Source organism: Pan paniscus, chromosome 4 (assembly GCF_029289425.2).
Source record: "Pan paniscus chromosome 4, NHGRI_mPanPan1-v2.0_pri, whole genome shotgun sequence".
In the NCBI taxonomy this organism is placed as follows: domain Eukaryota; kingdom Metazoa; phylum Chordata; class Mammalia; order Primates; family Hominidae; genus Pan; species Pan paniscus.
The window spans coordinates 141,519,279-141,536,695 of record NC_073253.2 but is presented as its reverse complement, the minus strand read 5'-3'; the positions used below and the strand labels follow the sequence as shown (position 1 = coordinate 141,536,695).

At 37.6% G+C, this 17,417-nt stretch overlaps 1 protein-coding gene across 4 annotated transcripts in view; it reads right to left on the bottom strand.

The window, feature by feature from the left end:
* The window catches only part of RBM27 (RNA binding motif protein 27), an 88,708-nt gene that overhangs the window by 7,866 nt on the left and 63,425 nt on the right, over positions 1-17,417 (bottom strand). For all 4 annotated transcript variants that reach the window (XM_003829081.6, XM_008954495.5, XM_008954493.4 and 1 more), the window contains 5 exons: positions 16,203-16,277; positions 15,900-16,064; positions 14,437-14,541; positions 13,820-14,011; positions 764-874 (listed from right to left, as the gene is read on the bottom strand). In XM_003829081.6, coding sequence (XP_003829129.1) covers positions 764-874; positions 13,820-14,011; positions 14,437-14,541; positions 15,900-16,064; positions 16,203-16,277 — 648 coding nt within the window. The remainder of the gene's footprint in view (positions 1-763; positions 875-13,819; positions 14,012-14,436; positions 14,542-15,899; positions 16,065-16,202; positions 16,278-17,417) is intronic.

The window sequence follows — 17,417 nt, the reverse complement described above, 5'->3', positions numbered from 1 at the left end:
TAAAATTTTAGACAAAGTAGATGTATCTGCAAACACTACCCAAATACCATGACTTCTTTTTTTCTTTTAATCTAGGGAACATTTCTGCTTTTGCTGTGTAAAATTACCTATATAGTGAGAAGACACTTGATCAAACTATAAATGCTAGCTAGGTATCTTTTAAAACCAAGATTGTCATATAAATCAGGAAAACCTCGCAACGTAGCCTAAGTGTTCACTAAATAAACTAAAGATAAATAACAGGAGTAAAAAAGCAAAATAAATTCTCACATATTTTAAGAAGCTGATTATTCAGTACTTTTATTATTTAGGTCTTTAGTTTTCCAATTCTTTCCTCTATGTTCAACTTCTGCACACTCTGATTTTAACCAATTGTACACAGAAGGAAAATAAGAAACTCAAATCTATTACTATGGAACTTGAATAAACAAAAAGTGAAACCAACCAATTAAAGTTTAATTCATTTATGTAATCTCTGACTTTATTCATCAGAATAAAAATTTCTAGAGCTCAAATAAATCCAATATAAATGTAAACAAAAAAGAACAGTCTTTCCTATATCAGAAGAAAATAACCCCTAACACAGCTTTTTATATCTCTAGACCTGTTTTAATTCTCTAATAAACATCTAAACGGGTCTTAATTTGCATGCATGAAAGAAAAACCCAGCATTTATTTTTTAATTTATACTATTTAATATCATAAAAAATACATAATTGAGAAGTGATCTAATTCAACTCTTATTTCCAACCACTAAATTTACCTCCTCCTTGACTTCTTCTTCTTCAGTCTCAGTGGATATAGATGGTACCTTGGGCTTGTGCCATGATATCTGTAGCCGACGGTCTTTAAATTTTGGCCCTTGGTTTGCGGTCTAAAATATATATTAGAAGAACATAAAAGTTTGCACTCAAATTTACTAATGATTTCTGCAAATTCTGTGTTATTTAAAAAGTATAACATAGGGCAGGAGAGAAATCTGTTAAGGTGGATCTACAATCTCCAATGAGAGCTAAAAAAAAATAAAGTCCCTTTTAATTAGAGCAACTATATGTTCTGGTTTGCCTAGGATAACCCATGGTTTATATCTGTGTCAGGTAAATGTTAGCATCTGTCTTGGTTGAAGAAATAATTTTTTTTCTAAGTAGAGTTGCTCTACTTACAAAAGTCATGATGAGGACAAGAAATATTCTTAATACATGTATTGACCTTTGGCTTTGATATCTACATATATAGACTCAAACCTTAGAAAAAAGGTGAACCATCTGCTTATTCATCTCACTGCATCTCTCACAGCCCCACCTATGTTGGATAAAGTTCTTATTTCCACTTCTGAAACGCTATACATTAATAAGCACCTCCCAGCTCATCTATGCATTCAATAAACATTAAACAAACGCCTAATACTATCCTAACTCATAAAACTGCTCCATTTCAAATGTTACTTGGTACTAATTTTTAAACATTTTTTTCTCCCCAGCAAATTCCAATAGGGGAAAGCAAATTTTAAAGACAAAGCAACACAGACAAGGGACTAGGGATCCAAAATTTCGGAAAAGTAAAAGCTTAGCCATCCCTATAGCTTTCCTATCGAAGGTCCTCATTTATAGAACTGGGGGTTCTAAAAAACATATTAGAAGAGATTCTTTTTTATTTGGGCTTTCATTCTAGTCTATCTAGCAAAATCATTGCTAAACCTCCTGAAGCATTTGCCAAATGTTTCCATAAAACACTTGGAGCATAGCATGGTGAGAATGTACATTAGAGCAGACTCATAAATCCATTACTGCCTGCACAGACATCGTCCTGTGTTCTAAGGGAAAAATTCCCACCATTCCTTGAAGGGTCTAAATGCTCATAACCTAACACCAAACATTATGACTCATGGGACATACCAAACTGATGTATCAAAATAGCCCTACCAAATATAGATATGTACCTTTTTTTTTCTTTTTGAGACAGGGTCTTGCTCTGATTCCCAGGCTGGAATGTGCAGTGGGAAGATCACACTCACTGCAGCCTCGACTCCCTGGGTCCAAGTGATCCTCCCACTTCAGCTTCCCAAGGAGCTGAGACCACAGGCATGCACCACCTCACCTGGCTAATTTTTTTATTTTTATAGACGGGGTCTCCCGATGTTGCCCAGGCTGGTCTCAAACTCTTGGGCTCGAGGAATTCTCCCACCTCAGCCTCCCAAAGTGTTGGAATTACAGGCACGAGCCACAGCACCTGGTCTATATTTACCATCTTTTAAAAATTAGGTAATGTATGTAATAGAGATCCTTTACCCTTTACTCTATCCTTTAACACACAGCCCAATTATAGAGAGGCTTTCCCTGCTTGTTTTGTTCATTTCTTTGTTATTTGAATTTCTAAATATAAATATATTACTTTTATAAACAGAAAAAGTAATAGAGTTTTAAATCTGTAGTAACTGTGTTGCTCTCCAAAGAGGATAAGAGGTCTGTCCTCCAAAAGGAATATTAAGGCATTAAATGTATTGCATATACATTATTAAAGGAAGAATAAGAAATGTATACGGAGTGTGAAATTAAGAACAAATAATTTCTACTATCTAACTTATAACAAATCAAATAAATCAGCAATTAGAATAAAGATATATTATGACGCTACCAAGTTAGGAATTCTCATACACAAATGGTGAGAATCTCAAACTGATTCTAAACTGGTAAGAATCTAAAACTGATGGGGTTCACTCAGCAATTCCACATACAGTCATCACTTGGTGTTTCTGGGGGACTGGTTCCAGGACTCTCTGTGAATACCAAAATCCATGAATGCTCAAGTCATTTACATAAAATAGTGTAGTATTAGCATGTAATCTACACACATTCTCCTATATACTTTGAATCCTCTCTAGATTACTTATAATATCTAATGCAATGTAAAAGCTATGTAAATAGTTGTTATACTGTATTGTTTAGGGAATAATGACAAAAAATGTACATGCTCAGTACAGATGCAACCTTTCATTTTTTTCCCAATATTTTTGATCCAAAATAGGTTGAATCCATGGAGGTGAAACCCACACATATGAAGGGCCAACTGTATATCCAAGAGAAATGGTGTGTACATGTATAGTTAAAAACATGTATAAGCTAGCAACACTGCTTACAAAAGCCACATAGTAGAAATAACCCAAACATCCATCAGTAAGAGGATGAGGCTGGGTGCAGTGGCTCACGCCTGTAATCCTAACACTTTGGGAGGCCGAGGTGGGCGGTTCACCTGAGGTCAGGAGTTCAAGACCAGCCTGTCCACCATGGAGAAACATCATCTCTACTAAAAATACAAAAATTAGTCAGGGGTACTGGCACATGCCCATAATCCCAGCTACTCAGGAGGCTGAGGCAGGAGAGAATCGCTTGAACCCATGAGGTGGAGGTTGCCGTGAGCCAAGATCGCGCCACTGTGATCTGGCCTGGGCAACAGAGTGAGACTCCATCTCAAAAAAAAAAAAAAAAAAAAAAAAAGGATGAAAAATAAACTGTGGTATATTGATACAACTATTATATAGTAATGAAAATGGCAAATTAGTGTTACATGTAAAAACATGAATGAGTCTCACAAACATTAAACAGAAGAAGCCAAGCACAAAAGAATATACACTGTGTGATTCCATTTACATAATATTTTAAAAACAGGCAGAATACTACTATAATATTTAGGAATGCATATTTAGGTGATAAAACTACAGTCAATTCTCATTACTTGCAGTAGTTTTGTTCTAAAAAGTTGATGCAAACATTTAATTGGCAAATAGCCACTACTTATAGGGGAAATAGAATTAGACTCTTATGAGCCTCTAGAGCAACCTTGTCCAACCTGTGGCCCATGGGCCACATATGGCCCAGGATGGCTTTGAATGCAGCCCAACACAAATTTCATAAACTTTCTTAAAACACTATGAGATTTTTTTTTCCTGCTCATCAGCTATCATTAGTGTTAGTGTATTTTATGTGTGGCCCAAGACAATTATTCTTCTTCCAATGTGGTCCAGGGAAGCTAAAAGATTGGACACTCCTGTTTTAGAGGGTCACAACATTTTTGTCAGCTAATCAACACAAACTTTGGTTTTATGTGTTTCTGTTGAAAGACATCTTATTTAATATATGTTACTGATTCATTAACATTGAACTCATGGCCAAAAGCACTCACTCAGGCCTGAACAAAGCTTAACTAACACATGTATCTTTGTAAGGCATATCACAGCCTTGCACTTAGGAACACTAGACAGGACTTTAGAACTACATTCGGGGGCCATTTAAAACAGTTTAATCACCAAGAAAACAAAAAAATTTGAGAAAAATGTGGCATTAAATAGACTGCAAAGGCCGGGCGCAGGGGCTCACGCCTGTCATGCTAGCACTTTAGGAGGCCGATGTCAGGAGTTTGAGACCAACCTGGCCAACATGGTGAAACCTCGTCTCTACTACTAAAAATACAAAAATTAGTTGGGTGTGGTGGTGGGCGCCTGTAATCCCAGCTACTAGGGAGGCTGAGGCAAGATAATCACTTGGACCCGGGAGGCGAAGGCTGCAGTGAGCCACGATCATGCCACTGCACTCCAGCCTGGGTGACAGAGCGAGACTCTGTCTCAAAATAAATAAATAAATAAATAAAACAGACTGCAAAAGGGGCATTTGTTTACAGTATAAAAGCTGAAACAAGAAGGCATAGCACCACCTTATTTCTATCTCAGCTGAAAACGGGCTCATGAGGGGACTGGCAACTGTGTGTATGTCTGAGAATGACCACAAAACATCATAAGTATTGATTTTGGGGTTACAAATAAATTTTAGTGAGTAGATGAATTGGCAAATGTGGAATCTGAAAATAATAAGGATTGACTGTATAAAGAAAGCAAGGTGACTATCATAAAGTGAGGCTAACAGTTACTGCTCTGAGAAGGAGAGAAGATAGATAGAGGCTGGAAGGAGCAACAAGGGAGATTGGGGTATTGGAAATGTTCTATTTCTTGACCTGAGGGATAGGTATATTAGGTGTTTGCCTTCTGATAAATCATTGAACTATATGTTTATGATCAGTATAGTTGGTTTTTATAAACATTTTTAGTTGACTATAGGTATAACCTTTAAAAATTTTAAGGAAATAGGTCGGGCGTGGTGGCACATGCCTATAATCCCAGCCCTTTGAGGCTGAGGCAGGTAGATCACCTGAGTTCAGGAGTTTGAGACCAGCTGGCCAACATGGTGAAACCTCATCTCTACTAAAAATACAAAAATTAGCTGGGCGCGGTGGTGCATGCCTATAATCCCAGCTACTCAGGAGGCGAAGAAAGGAGAATCCCTGAACCTGGGAGGTGGAGGTTGCAGTGAGCTGAGATCGTACCACTGCACTCCGGCCTGGGTGACAGGTGACTTGAGACTCTGTCTCCAAAAAAAATTAAAGAAATACCAGATAGCTAAGATTTTTTATGTGAAAAACGCAAGGTTTGGAATGCAGCCCTGTATGTATAATATGATCACATTTTTGTAAATGTTTTTAAAGTGAGCAGCTTTATATATGTTTTCTTACATACACAGTATTTTTCTATAAAGATACCTAAGAATAGTGACTATCTTTTAAGAATGGAAAAAGATTAATAAAAGGGAGATTTTACTTTAATTAGTCATACTTTTTTTTTTTTTTGAGACAGTCTTGCTCTATTGCCCAGGCTGGAGTGCAGTGGCGCAATCTGGGTTCACTCCAACCTCCACCTCCTGGGCTCAAGCAATTCATGTGCCTCAGCCTCCCGAGTAGCTGCGACTACAGGCAGATGCCACCACAGCTAGCTAATTTTTGTATTTTTTGTTGAGATAGGGTTTTGCCATGTTGGCCAGGCTGGTCTCAAACTCCTGAGGTCAGGTGATCCACCCGCCTCGGCCTCCCAAAGTGCTGTGATTATAGGCGTGAGCCACCGTACCTGGCCCTAGTCATCCTTTTAACCATTTGCATACATTATATTTTTATTTTTAAAAGTTTTGTTTTTTCTGTTTTATTGTTTTTTTTTGTTTTTTTGAGACAGAGTCTCACTCTGTCGCCCAGGCTGGAGTGCAGTGGCACGATCTCGGCTCACTGTAACCCGCCTCCCAGGTTTAAGTGATTCTCCTGCCTCAGCCTCCTGAGTAGCTGGGACTCCAGGTGCGTGCCACCATGCCCGGCTAATTTTTTGTATTCTTAGTAGAGATGGGGTTTCACTGTGTTAGCCAGGATGGTCTCAATCTCCTGACCTCGTGATCCACCCACCTGGGGCTCCCAAAGTGCTGGGATTACAGGTGTGAGCCACCGCACCCAGCCCTAAAAAGTACTTTTTAAAAAAATCTAGGATTAATCCCTTAACATATTTGTTACTTATTACAGTACCTAATTGTTCTACACATACATATATATTCTCTCACATACACATCTAAATATGGTTTAAAATGATAAAATATTGGGAAAAAAGGCCAGGTGCAGGGGCTGATGCCTGTAATCCCAGCACTTTGGGAGGCAGAGGCAGGCGGATCACGAGGTCAGGAGATCGAGACCATCCTGGTTAACACTGTGAAACCCCGTCTCTACTCAAAATACAAAAAATTAGCCAGGCGTGGTGGCGGGCGCCTGTAGTCCCAGCTACTCGGGAGGCTGAGGCAGGAGAATGGCATGAACCTGCGAGGCGGAGCATGCAGTGAGCTCAGATTGCATCACTGCACTCCAGCCTGGGAGGCAGCCAGACTCCGTCTCAAAAAAAAAAAAAAAAATTGGGAAAAAATTGGATGTCCATCAATACAGGATGGTTCAACTGTAGTATTATATATCTGTGCAATGAAATACCACGCAGTCATTAAAAAGAATGAAGCAACACCACATGCACTAGTGTAGAACAATCTAAAATCTAATATATATAAAGTAAAAGTACATATGGCAAAACGGTGTTGTATAACATGCTACCATTTATATAAAAGAGAGAACAAATAATATATATAGAGAGAGAATATCTTTAAGCAGATGTATGAGAAACTCGTAACAATAATTGTCTATGGGGAGTGAAATTGAGTGACTGGAGGTAGAAGGAAATCTTATTTTTCGTTGTATACACTTTTACTCCTTTTTCATTTTGTTTACGTGTGTTGGCCAAGGAAATAATTCAAATAAAATACATACATATGTGAATATGAGATCAACTATATATACCATAAATTAAAAATTATATGCATATTAGGGTTCTTGGTAGAAGCTGCTCAAAGAGAAATTCATCTAGTCCAGCCATTTTCCCCGATTAGAAACTGACGCCCAATCTATGCCAGTCATCATATATCGATCAACTGACTGGCAGATAAAAAAACAAAATTCAAGTGCTATATGAGGGAATGAGCAAATAGGTACTCTCATCCAATGTCACTACAAGTATAAATTAGGACAACATTCTGAAGGGTTATTTAGTGAGCTGTACCAAAATTTCAATGCCTTTGATCCAGTTATCTCCTTCCTAGGAATTTACCTAAAGCAGGGGTTCTCAATTGGAGACATCACTCTAGCAGGTATTTTGGCAGTCACACTGACTAAGTAGCACTTATTGGCAATTAGTAGGTGGTAGCCAGGGGTGCCAGAAGTTTTACAATGTGCAGCACTGTCCCACATAATGAAAAATTATTGGCCAGGCGCAGTGGCTCATGCCTGTAATCCCAGCACTTTGGGAGGCCGAGGTGGGAGGTCACCTGAGATCAGGAGTTTGAGACCAGCCTGACCAACATGGTGAAACCCCACCTCTACTAAAAATACAAAAAAAAAAAAAAAAAAAAAATTAGCTAGGCCTGGTGGCGGGCGCCTGTGGTCCCAGCTGCTCGGGTGGCTGAGGCAGGAGAATGGCATGAACCCAGGAGGTGAGGTTGCAGGGAGCCAAGATCGTGCCACTGCACTCCAGCCTGGGTGACACAGCAAGACTCCGTCTCAAAAAAAAAAAAAAAAAAAAAAAAAATTATCCCAGTAAATGTGCTAAATCTAACATGATGTATATAACATTGTTCATAATAGTTAAATGGTAAACAACCTGCCTAACTCATCAATAGGGGGCTGTACAGAAAAATTATGGCATATTCTTATAACAGAATGCCTTCAAATAAGACAAATGTATATCTATATTCATAAACATGAACAATTCTCCATGATACACTATGGATGTAAAAACAAACTCCAAAACAGCACGGGTAGTATGTATACATATGACAGATACAGGTGCTAGAAAGATGTTCATAAAAATGTAATTGGTAAGATTTCAAATTTGTTGTGCCTTCTCCTTTATAATTTGTATTGTTTGAATGTTCTAAAAGCAGTAACTACCTTTGTAAAGAAATTTTCAAAATTAAGAGAAAAAATTACGGCAGTTTAGAGTTTCAATGTCTTTGTAAAGGTCACAGAATTACCATTGCCATATTTCACTCCTAGAACTAGCTACGAAAATTATATTTTCACCTGAAGAACCCTAAACACAGTAAAGTGTGCAGAAAAGGTAAACTCCTGATCACTTGTGACAGATAACAACAGTAAATGGTCATAGCTCACAAATCACCCATATTACCTTTTACATTTAATTTAAGTTGTTTTGTAAAGATAGGGTCTCACTAGGCTGCCCAGGTTGGTCTTGAACTTCTGGGCTCAAGCAATCCTCCCACCTCAGCCTCCCAAAGTGCTGGGATTACAGGCAGGTGCCACCAAGACAGGCCTACATTACTTTTTTAACAAGGTCTGATGAAGGGCAATCAATGAAGCACTATCTAAAAAACTTTCTCCAAATGTTAAATACACAGAAAAGGTTAATTTTTGTTCTGGGAAGCACAAAAGAAAACTATCTGCCTAACTATAAAGTATCATTTCCATGTACAGTAAAATTCTCAAATATATTTTTCAGATACTTGGAAGATGGGGGAAAATCCCTGTCTTGAGAGGCTGTGGGGAAAAGCTAACTATGTGCGAAGGCTTTGGTAATTACAGCAGAAATATTCAATTGCCTCATATGAAGTTCCAGGAATGACAGGAGTGAGACATTAGAGGTTTTTTCCAGTAAGAACATAAAAATTATAATGCGTTATATAAATATTGTGGGAGCACAGGTTCTAAACAGTACTTTAGAGATAAACCTCTTACTTTCTTAAGACTCAAAGGGTCTTCTGGCTAAAGATGGGGAACTGACCATCTGTCGTATGCAATTTCATACCCTTCCCCAGACACCCACTGAAATGACAGTAGAATAATTTATTTTTTTAAGGTATAAATCCGTAACAAAAAAATAAAAGAAAACACAACAAGGTCAAAAAAAAACTGGAGAGGTGGGAAGCAGAAAGACTAATGGGAAGTCAATATATAATGCTTAAAATTTTAAAATCAAGAAGTAACAGTAAAAACAGGAATTTAAAAAAAGAAAAAAAAACTGGCCAGGTGCAATGGCTCATGCCTGTAATCCCAACATTTTGGGAGGTCAAGGCAAGAGGAAAAAAGCCTAATAAAAGGCAACATGGTAGGATAGAAGAAGAGAAATATATTAATCTGAGCAGCTGAATTTCTGAATTGATCAATCCTAAAACCTAACTCTAGACTTCTTGAAAAGAAGGAAAAATTCAAAATTCTTACAGTTAAATGAGCCACACTACTTGAAAAATATCAAAGTACAGTCTATATATTCCAAATATTTAGAGAAAATAACTTTTCCTGTTGTATCTAGCCGAACCTCCCTTCAACAGGGATGAAGTACTTTAGTTTTTGTCCCATCTGTGCCCTTGGCAAGGCTCTGAGTTAAAATTTTCAGCTTCTGAATTAAACTTTAATTATAAATACTTAACATTAACTTCATTAAGATATTAAAAATCTTAAGATTTCTGTGAAATAAAGATAGGTAAATAAAGATTTTTCTATTAAAAAGTTCTTTCTGGGCCGGGCGCAGTGGCTCATGCCTATAATCCTAGCACTTTGGGAGGCTAAGGCAGTGGATCACCTGAGGTCAGGAGTTTGAGACCAGGCTGGCCAACATGGTGAAACCCGTCTCTACTAAAAAAACAAAAAAATTAGCCAGGAGGTGTACGCCTGTAATCCCAACTACTGGAGGGACTGAGGTAGGTGAATCACTTGAACCTAGGAGGCGGAGATTGCAAGGGAGTCGAGATCACACCACTGCACTCCAGCCTGGGCGACAGAGCAAGACTCCGTCTCCAAAAAAATAAAAAATAAAAAAAATTAAAAATTAAAAAGTTCTTTCTGGATTCGCTGATTTTGATCTTTAAAATATATAAAATTATATTTATATATTTCAATTCATTATGTTTAACTTAAATATTTGATATATAAAGTAACATAATAACATACTAGGGGTCTGCATACTACAGCCCTCAGGACAAATGTAGCCCAGCACCCTGTTTTTAACGACCCAGGAGCTAAGAATGGTTTTTACATTTTTGAAAAGGTTATTAAAAGAAAAATATGTTCATCCACTGAAGTACAAAGAAGAAAAAGAAAAAAAGAAAAAGAACTAGAAAGGAAAGAGGAAGAGAGGGAAGAGCAGGTGAAAGGAGAGAAGACAATGTAAAGGAGATCATCTGTATCTCCTCACAAAAAACCTAAAGTATTTACTATCTAGTCCTTTACAGAAAAAGTCTGCTGATCTCTGATACATACTATTAATATATTTATATATTAATGTATGTTTTTATGCTGTTATATATATAACCTGCACTGTAAATTAAATATTCTATGTATTTTAAATCTGTATATGCTTTAATGTATATACACCTTTCATATAAGTACCTGGGACCACAAAGATTGAGATCAATCAATATCCTCAAATTTGGTTTTAAAATACATAATATAAAACACTGATGCTTCATCTCAAAAGTGAATGTGAAGAAAAAAGTCTGATTTTAAAAGTAGTATGTGTGGGCCGGGCACGGTGGCTCATGCCTGTAATCCCAGCACTTTGGGAGGCCAACGCGGCCGGCGGGCAGATCACTGGAGGCCAGGAGTTTGAGACCAGCCTGGCCAACATGGCAAAACCCCATCTCTAGTAAAAAATACAGAAAAATTAGCTGGGTGTGGTCGTGCGTGCCTGTAGTCTCAGCTACTCAGGAGGCTGAGGCACGAGAATCGCTTGAACCCAGGAGGCAGAGGTTGCAGTGAGCTAAGATCATGCCACTACACTCCAGCCTGGGTGACAGATGGAGACTGTCACAAAAAACAGAAAACAAAAAACAAAAAAAAGATAACCACCTATTAAAAAAAAAAGGAGTATGTGTTCCTCAGGAAGTATGGAAAATAGAGAAGTGCTAATACTACTAACACTAAAAATACAAAAATTAGCTGGGTGTGGTGGCTAACACCTGTAATCCCAGCTACTCAGGAGGCTGAGGCAGGAGAATCGCTTGAACCCAGGAGGTGGAGGTTGCAATGAGCCAAGATCGTGCCATTGCACTCCAGCCTGGGCGACGAGAGCAAAACTCCGTCTCAAAAAAAATACGTTTTTAAAGGCAGCAAAACACTGTCAAACATTTACATGGTTATCATTTTTCACTATTACATGCACTATAATGAGCATACTTATAGCTGCCATTTCCATACGACCATAATCCACTTATGATAAGTTCTTAGACTATTGAAGAGCAAACTCTGAAGGACACCAGAATTAGATTCCAAATAGCTTCATTAAAATCCATCCATCATTTTCTCATATAGATATGGCTCACCCATGATCCTTTCATAATCATTAAGAATAGAAGAATACTGAAAATATAGATTTTACCTTGGCCTCTGTGAGATACAAAAGACCTTGAAGAAGAGTTTCCTTTTATGTTTGCTAACTCTATTCGCAATAATGCCTAAGAATATGTATTTCTGTATTTCTTTCAAAGAAAGCATACTATATTGCCCAGGTAGTTATTATCAGGGAAGTGTGCTCCTAGTACTCAAGACCCTTTCTGATAGCATGCTATCAAAAAAGAAAAAAAAGAGCCATCCAAATCAAAGGAAGTGTTTTGTTCTTGAAGTTACCTCATCTGCCTTAGCTTTGCTTGCTCTTTTCCTAAGTGTCTAGACATAACCACATCTGCCAACTGAATGCCACACTGCAGACTTGTCAGGTATATGTACTTAAAAACTGGTTATTTTTAAATGCTTTAGAATGGTTCTACTTTTCAGAAGGAAGGAGATCCATTTGGGCATGGCTTCTGCGTTAAAATTTAAACATCTACATATAGTCTCCTGTGACCACAGGATAGAACATGTAGCTGTCTCCCTAGTAAGATTAACTATTTTTTGTAACTGAAACTTTCTGCAATGAGTCAAATTTGTAGAAATTCTGCTTCACATAATCCAATATCACCTCACCAGAACTGGTACTGGTTCTACAAGACCAATTTATTTGGCAAAGAGATTTTAATTTTATATACTAAACCTTAAAAGGCAAAAATCAACATTCGTGCAGCCTTCACAATACTCTGCACTTGTATAGTGCTCCTCCATCTTCTTTACTCCTCAAGAAGTCACTTAGAGCTATTCTCCCACTTTACAAAAAAGGCAAATAAGGGTTACATCAGGGAAAGAACTGGGTCAAGAGTGAACCATTCACAACCCAGAGGACATTCAAATCTGGACACTTTTCTTAGCCTATCTTCCCCAAGAATCAGGGTGAAACAGGGTTAATGGGCATCAAACTAATAAAAACACTTGAAGTGAAGCCTTGCTCTTTATGATTTCCCTCACCATCTTTAATACTTTTTTTTTTTTTTTGAGATGGAGTTTCGCTCTTGTGGCCCAGGCTGGTGTGCAATGGCACTATCTCAGCTCACTGCAACCTCTGCCTCCCAAGTTCAAGCAATTCTCCTGCCTCAGCTTCCTAAGAAGCTGGGATTACAGGCACACACCACCACACCCAGCTAATTTTTGTATTTTTAGTAGAGATGGGGTTTCACCATGTTGGCCAGGCTGGTCTTAAACTCCTGACTGACCTCAGGTCATCCACCTGCCTCAGCCTCCCAGAGTGCTGGGATTACAGGCATGAGCCACTGTCCCTGGCCATCTTTAAAACTTAATAGGGCTGAAAATACTTCCTCTCAAAAGAGTTGTTTGAGGAACAGGGAACCTGGTTATCTTGGTTCCACTACTTATTAATTATATGATTGTGGTTGACACTTTAACTTGTGGTGTTCACATCTGTACACACAGGATTTCACATGTACACAGTTTTGCATGTATATACAGTTTGCATGTATTTCACATTTATACAGTCATTTAAAATTAAATGAGATCATGTATGAAAATGTTCTAGCACAAATAATGTCAATAAAATATTTACTGAATGAATGAGTGGCTGGAAAGAGTATATACTGCATATGTCCAAAACAGTAAAGACATTTGCCTGTAGCAAATCTCTATTTGCATGTTTGCCTAAAAGTAACTGGTTGCCACTATATACAGAATATAACTAAATATACCTGTTATCCTAATAAATTCTTTGTTTGAATTTTGCTTCCATCCCAGACTGTTTCACTATTAACTATAAATGCCTGGTAAGCCATGTAATAATCCTAAAACAAAAATTAAATATAGCTCTGGAACAACTTGTCACTACAAATGCACTTAAGTGGAGTATTATGGAATCAAAAGCAAGAGATGCTTCTTGACTTTTAAATATATTAAATAGGCATTTGGTAGTACTCATGTTTTTTACAACTAATTTTTCTAATCTATAAAACATCTGACATTTATACACACTGCAGCAAGGAAAATGATGAGCACAGTGTTTTTAGAGTTAGCATTTGCTATTTTAAAAACTTACTGAGAAATGCTGAAGCAAGTCTTCTTTTTCTTCCTCAATGAATCCTCCAACTGTTAGTGCTTTGGGACGATGGTCCACCACCATGTGATTTAGTGAGCCCCTTCCTCTTCCTCCACGCCCTCGGCCTCTTCCTCGACCTTGAGAGGACATGGTCTTTCCTCGACCCACAGGTAAAATACCTAACCGTGCAGCCTGAATAACAACAAAAAGTAGAATGTACCATACATTATTAGACTAAACCTTAAAAACAAAGGAAAACTTTTTTTTTTTTTTTTGAGATGGAATTTCACTCTCGTTGCCTAGGCTGGAGTGCAATGGCACGATCTCGGCTCACTGCAACCTCTGCCTCCCGGGTTCAAGCTATTCTCCTGCCTCAGCCTCCCAAGCAGCTGGGATTACAGGCAAGCGCCACCATGCCTGGCTAATTTTGTATTTTTAGTAGAGACGGGGTTTCTCCATGTTGGTCAGGCTTGTCTCAAACTCTTGACCTCAGGTGATCCACCCGCCTCGGCCTCCCAAAGTGCTGAGATTACAGGCATGAGCCACCGCGCCCAGTCAAAGGAAAACTTTTTTGAGACGTTAAATGTGGTGGGGCGCTAACTCCTTTTAAATCTCACCTCAACCTGTAACTGACTGAGTTTTTTCCGTAATTCTGTGGTGTCTTCTCCTGAGGACAGCCTCTTGTGGAGGTCCAGTTCAGTATCTAATAACTCCTTCTGGGCCTTTGGAAAAATTGAAAATAAAAAGGTATTTTTTAGATAACTTACAAGATCTCCTCCAGAACATGATAGTTACACAATGACACACATGTATTTTGGAACATGAGAATGAGAGGATGCAATAAACATGGGTGTTTTTTAAAAAGTAACTTTACAGATATAGTAGTGCCAACATGTAAAAAGTATATAGATATCAGCGAAAAAGAGTAAGCCTTAGATGGCTTAAAAATCACATCCTAGGAACAGACACCTGAGATGAGGGAGCTGAGAATAACTGTCACATAATAAAGTATCACAAATGAAACACAATGGAGCAAAATAAATTATATAGTAAAAATGTATTTATAGTACAAAGTAACAGCTACATAATTACTACCAGATTGGAATCCACAACTGTTGCCATTCTCTTTTTTGTTAGAGACAAATTATCAGTCTTTAAGAGACATGACTGCCAATGATTTTTTCACCTCTTTAATTTTTAAAATGTGCATATATATTCTTTCTATAATTAGAAAAGATTTCAATAAAAAACATTTTTATTATATCTTTAAGAAGAAATCTTAAACACTTTATGTTTCTATACTGATAGAGAACCATAATTTCAAATTTAATGTAATACTACATATAACAATTTACATTCTACATATCTGACAAATTCATTACCAGTTCTCAAAGGACTAGAATTATCTATAATCACACCACAGAACTGTGGTGTAATGGAACCACTGTCTAAACCAAGTACAGCAAGGAAACACATGGAAATTAATAAAAATTAGACTTAAATAGATCTAAAACTTCTGATTATTCTTTTTAATAACATGCCACATTTTTACCCATATGAATAGGCCAGGCTTCTTTTTTTAAAGGATGGTTTTATTACAATACTATTACAGCATTAGAAAAACACTGCTGAAATGGGAAATACCTCTTTCACCACCATCACTTTAATAGTGTCATCTTCAGCAGAGAACCAAAATATTCAGTTAAAAAACACATCTTTGTTCAAACAGGGTATTATCAACCTCTTCCCAAAAAGGGTACAGAGCATCTACAGAAACACTAAAACAAAAAAATTGTGGCAGCTGGGTGCAGTGGTTCACACCTGTAATCCCAGCACTCTGGGAGGCCAAGGTGGGAGGACTGCATTTGAGGCCAGCCTGGGCAATATAGTGAGACCTTGTCTCTTAAAAAAAAAAAAAAAAAAGGTACTATAATTAGGATTTTTTTTTAAGTACTATAATTGTTTGCCTATATCCCTATTAGGATATTTGCTACCTAAGGGTCCCATTGTACTTTCAAGGTGTCAAGCACATGGCAGATGTTCAATAACCCTATGTTAAATAAAAAATGCAAATAGATACCTCCGTTTTTGTCTTCACTTTAGATGGTGTGGAGACTGCAGAAGATGTTTTTAATTCATCTTTTAATTGTGAGATCTTCTCTCCAAGCTCTTTCAAAGTCTTCATTATATTTGCTCTTTCTTCTGGTTTCATGTTTTTGTTTTTTTCTAACTTGGATATTAACATCTACGAAATAAATAGAAAAAGGTAAAACCATGCTTAATAAACTTTAATATAAAGAAGTCTTTAAAAATTATGAATAATACTTTTAAAATCAATTCTATACATCAATTCTAGCATGCAAATAATGAGCTCTTGTCTTACCTTTTGGCATTCTATTTGCTTTTCTAACACTTCCTGTCTTTTTTTCCTCATATCTTGTTGTAACTTCATTGCTTCCTGTATAAGTAAAAAAGAAATTAATACAGATAATGTAATTTGCCACCATTCTCAACTCATTTTTTCTGGGTCATCCCTGAGACAGACTGTCCTCCTAATAAAAAAATAGCTGACACCATAGATGAAACCTTTGAATATATTTTCCCTAACACTTTTAGCATAATAGAGTTTACAACTGTACTTAAAAAATATTTAAAATATTGGACCTAATTAGCTATATCTATGAGATTTATTGACTTGAATGACCTGAATGTCCTTATGAAGAAAAACAAAAGTTGTTTTCACTTGCCAATGTAATAGCTAAATCCTTATTTTTTAAGTTTAAAGTTTAAAAATGTGAGGCTAGGCATGGTGGCTCAACTTGTAATCCTAGCATTTTGGGAGGCTGAGGTGGTAGGAATGCTTGAGCCCAGCCTCGGCAACAGAATGAGACCCTGTCTCTACAAAAAAATGAACAAAATTAGCCGGGGCATGGTGGCATATGCCTACTCAGCTACTCAGAAAGCTAAGGTGGGAGGATCATTTGAGCCTGGGACATCAAGGCTGCACTGGGCCATGATCATGACACTGCACTCAACGTGAGTGACAGAGTGAGAACTTGTCTCAAAGAAAAGAAAAAAGTGACATGCAGCTATAGGTTAGAAATGATAGAGTAGGCCGGGCATAGTGGCTCACACCTGTAATCCCAGCACTTTGGGAAGCCGAGGCAGGTGGAACACCTGAGGTCGGGAGTTCAAGACTAGCCTGACCAACATGGAGAAAATCTATCTCTACTAAAAATACAAAATTAGCCAGGGGTGGTGGCGCATGCCTGTAATCCCAGCTACTCTGGAGGCTGAGGCAGGAGAATCGCTTGAACCCAGGAGGCAGAGGTTGCAGTGAGCCAAGACCACACCATTGCACTCCAGCCTGGGCAACAAGAGCAAAACTCCGTCTCAAAAAAAAAAAAAAAAAGAAAAAAGAAATAAGAGAGTAAAATCTATGGATTTCACCAGGAAAATTTTGCCTCCCACCCTCCTGTTAAATCTCTAATTATACTGAGATAGTACATATAAATATCTATTTAATTTGGAAAACCCTATGTGAACTTAACAGGAGGACAATGAAACTCAGAACTGAATCATATAGATAATAATTACA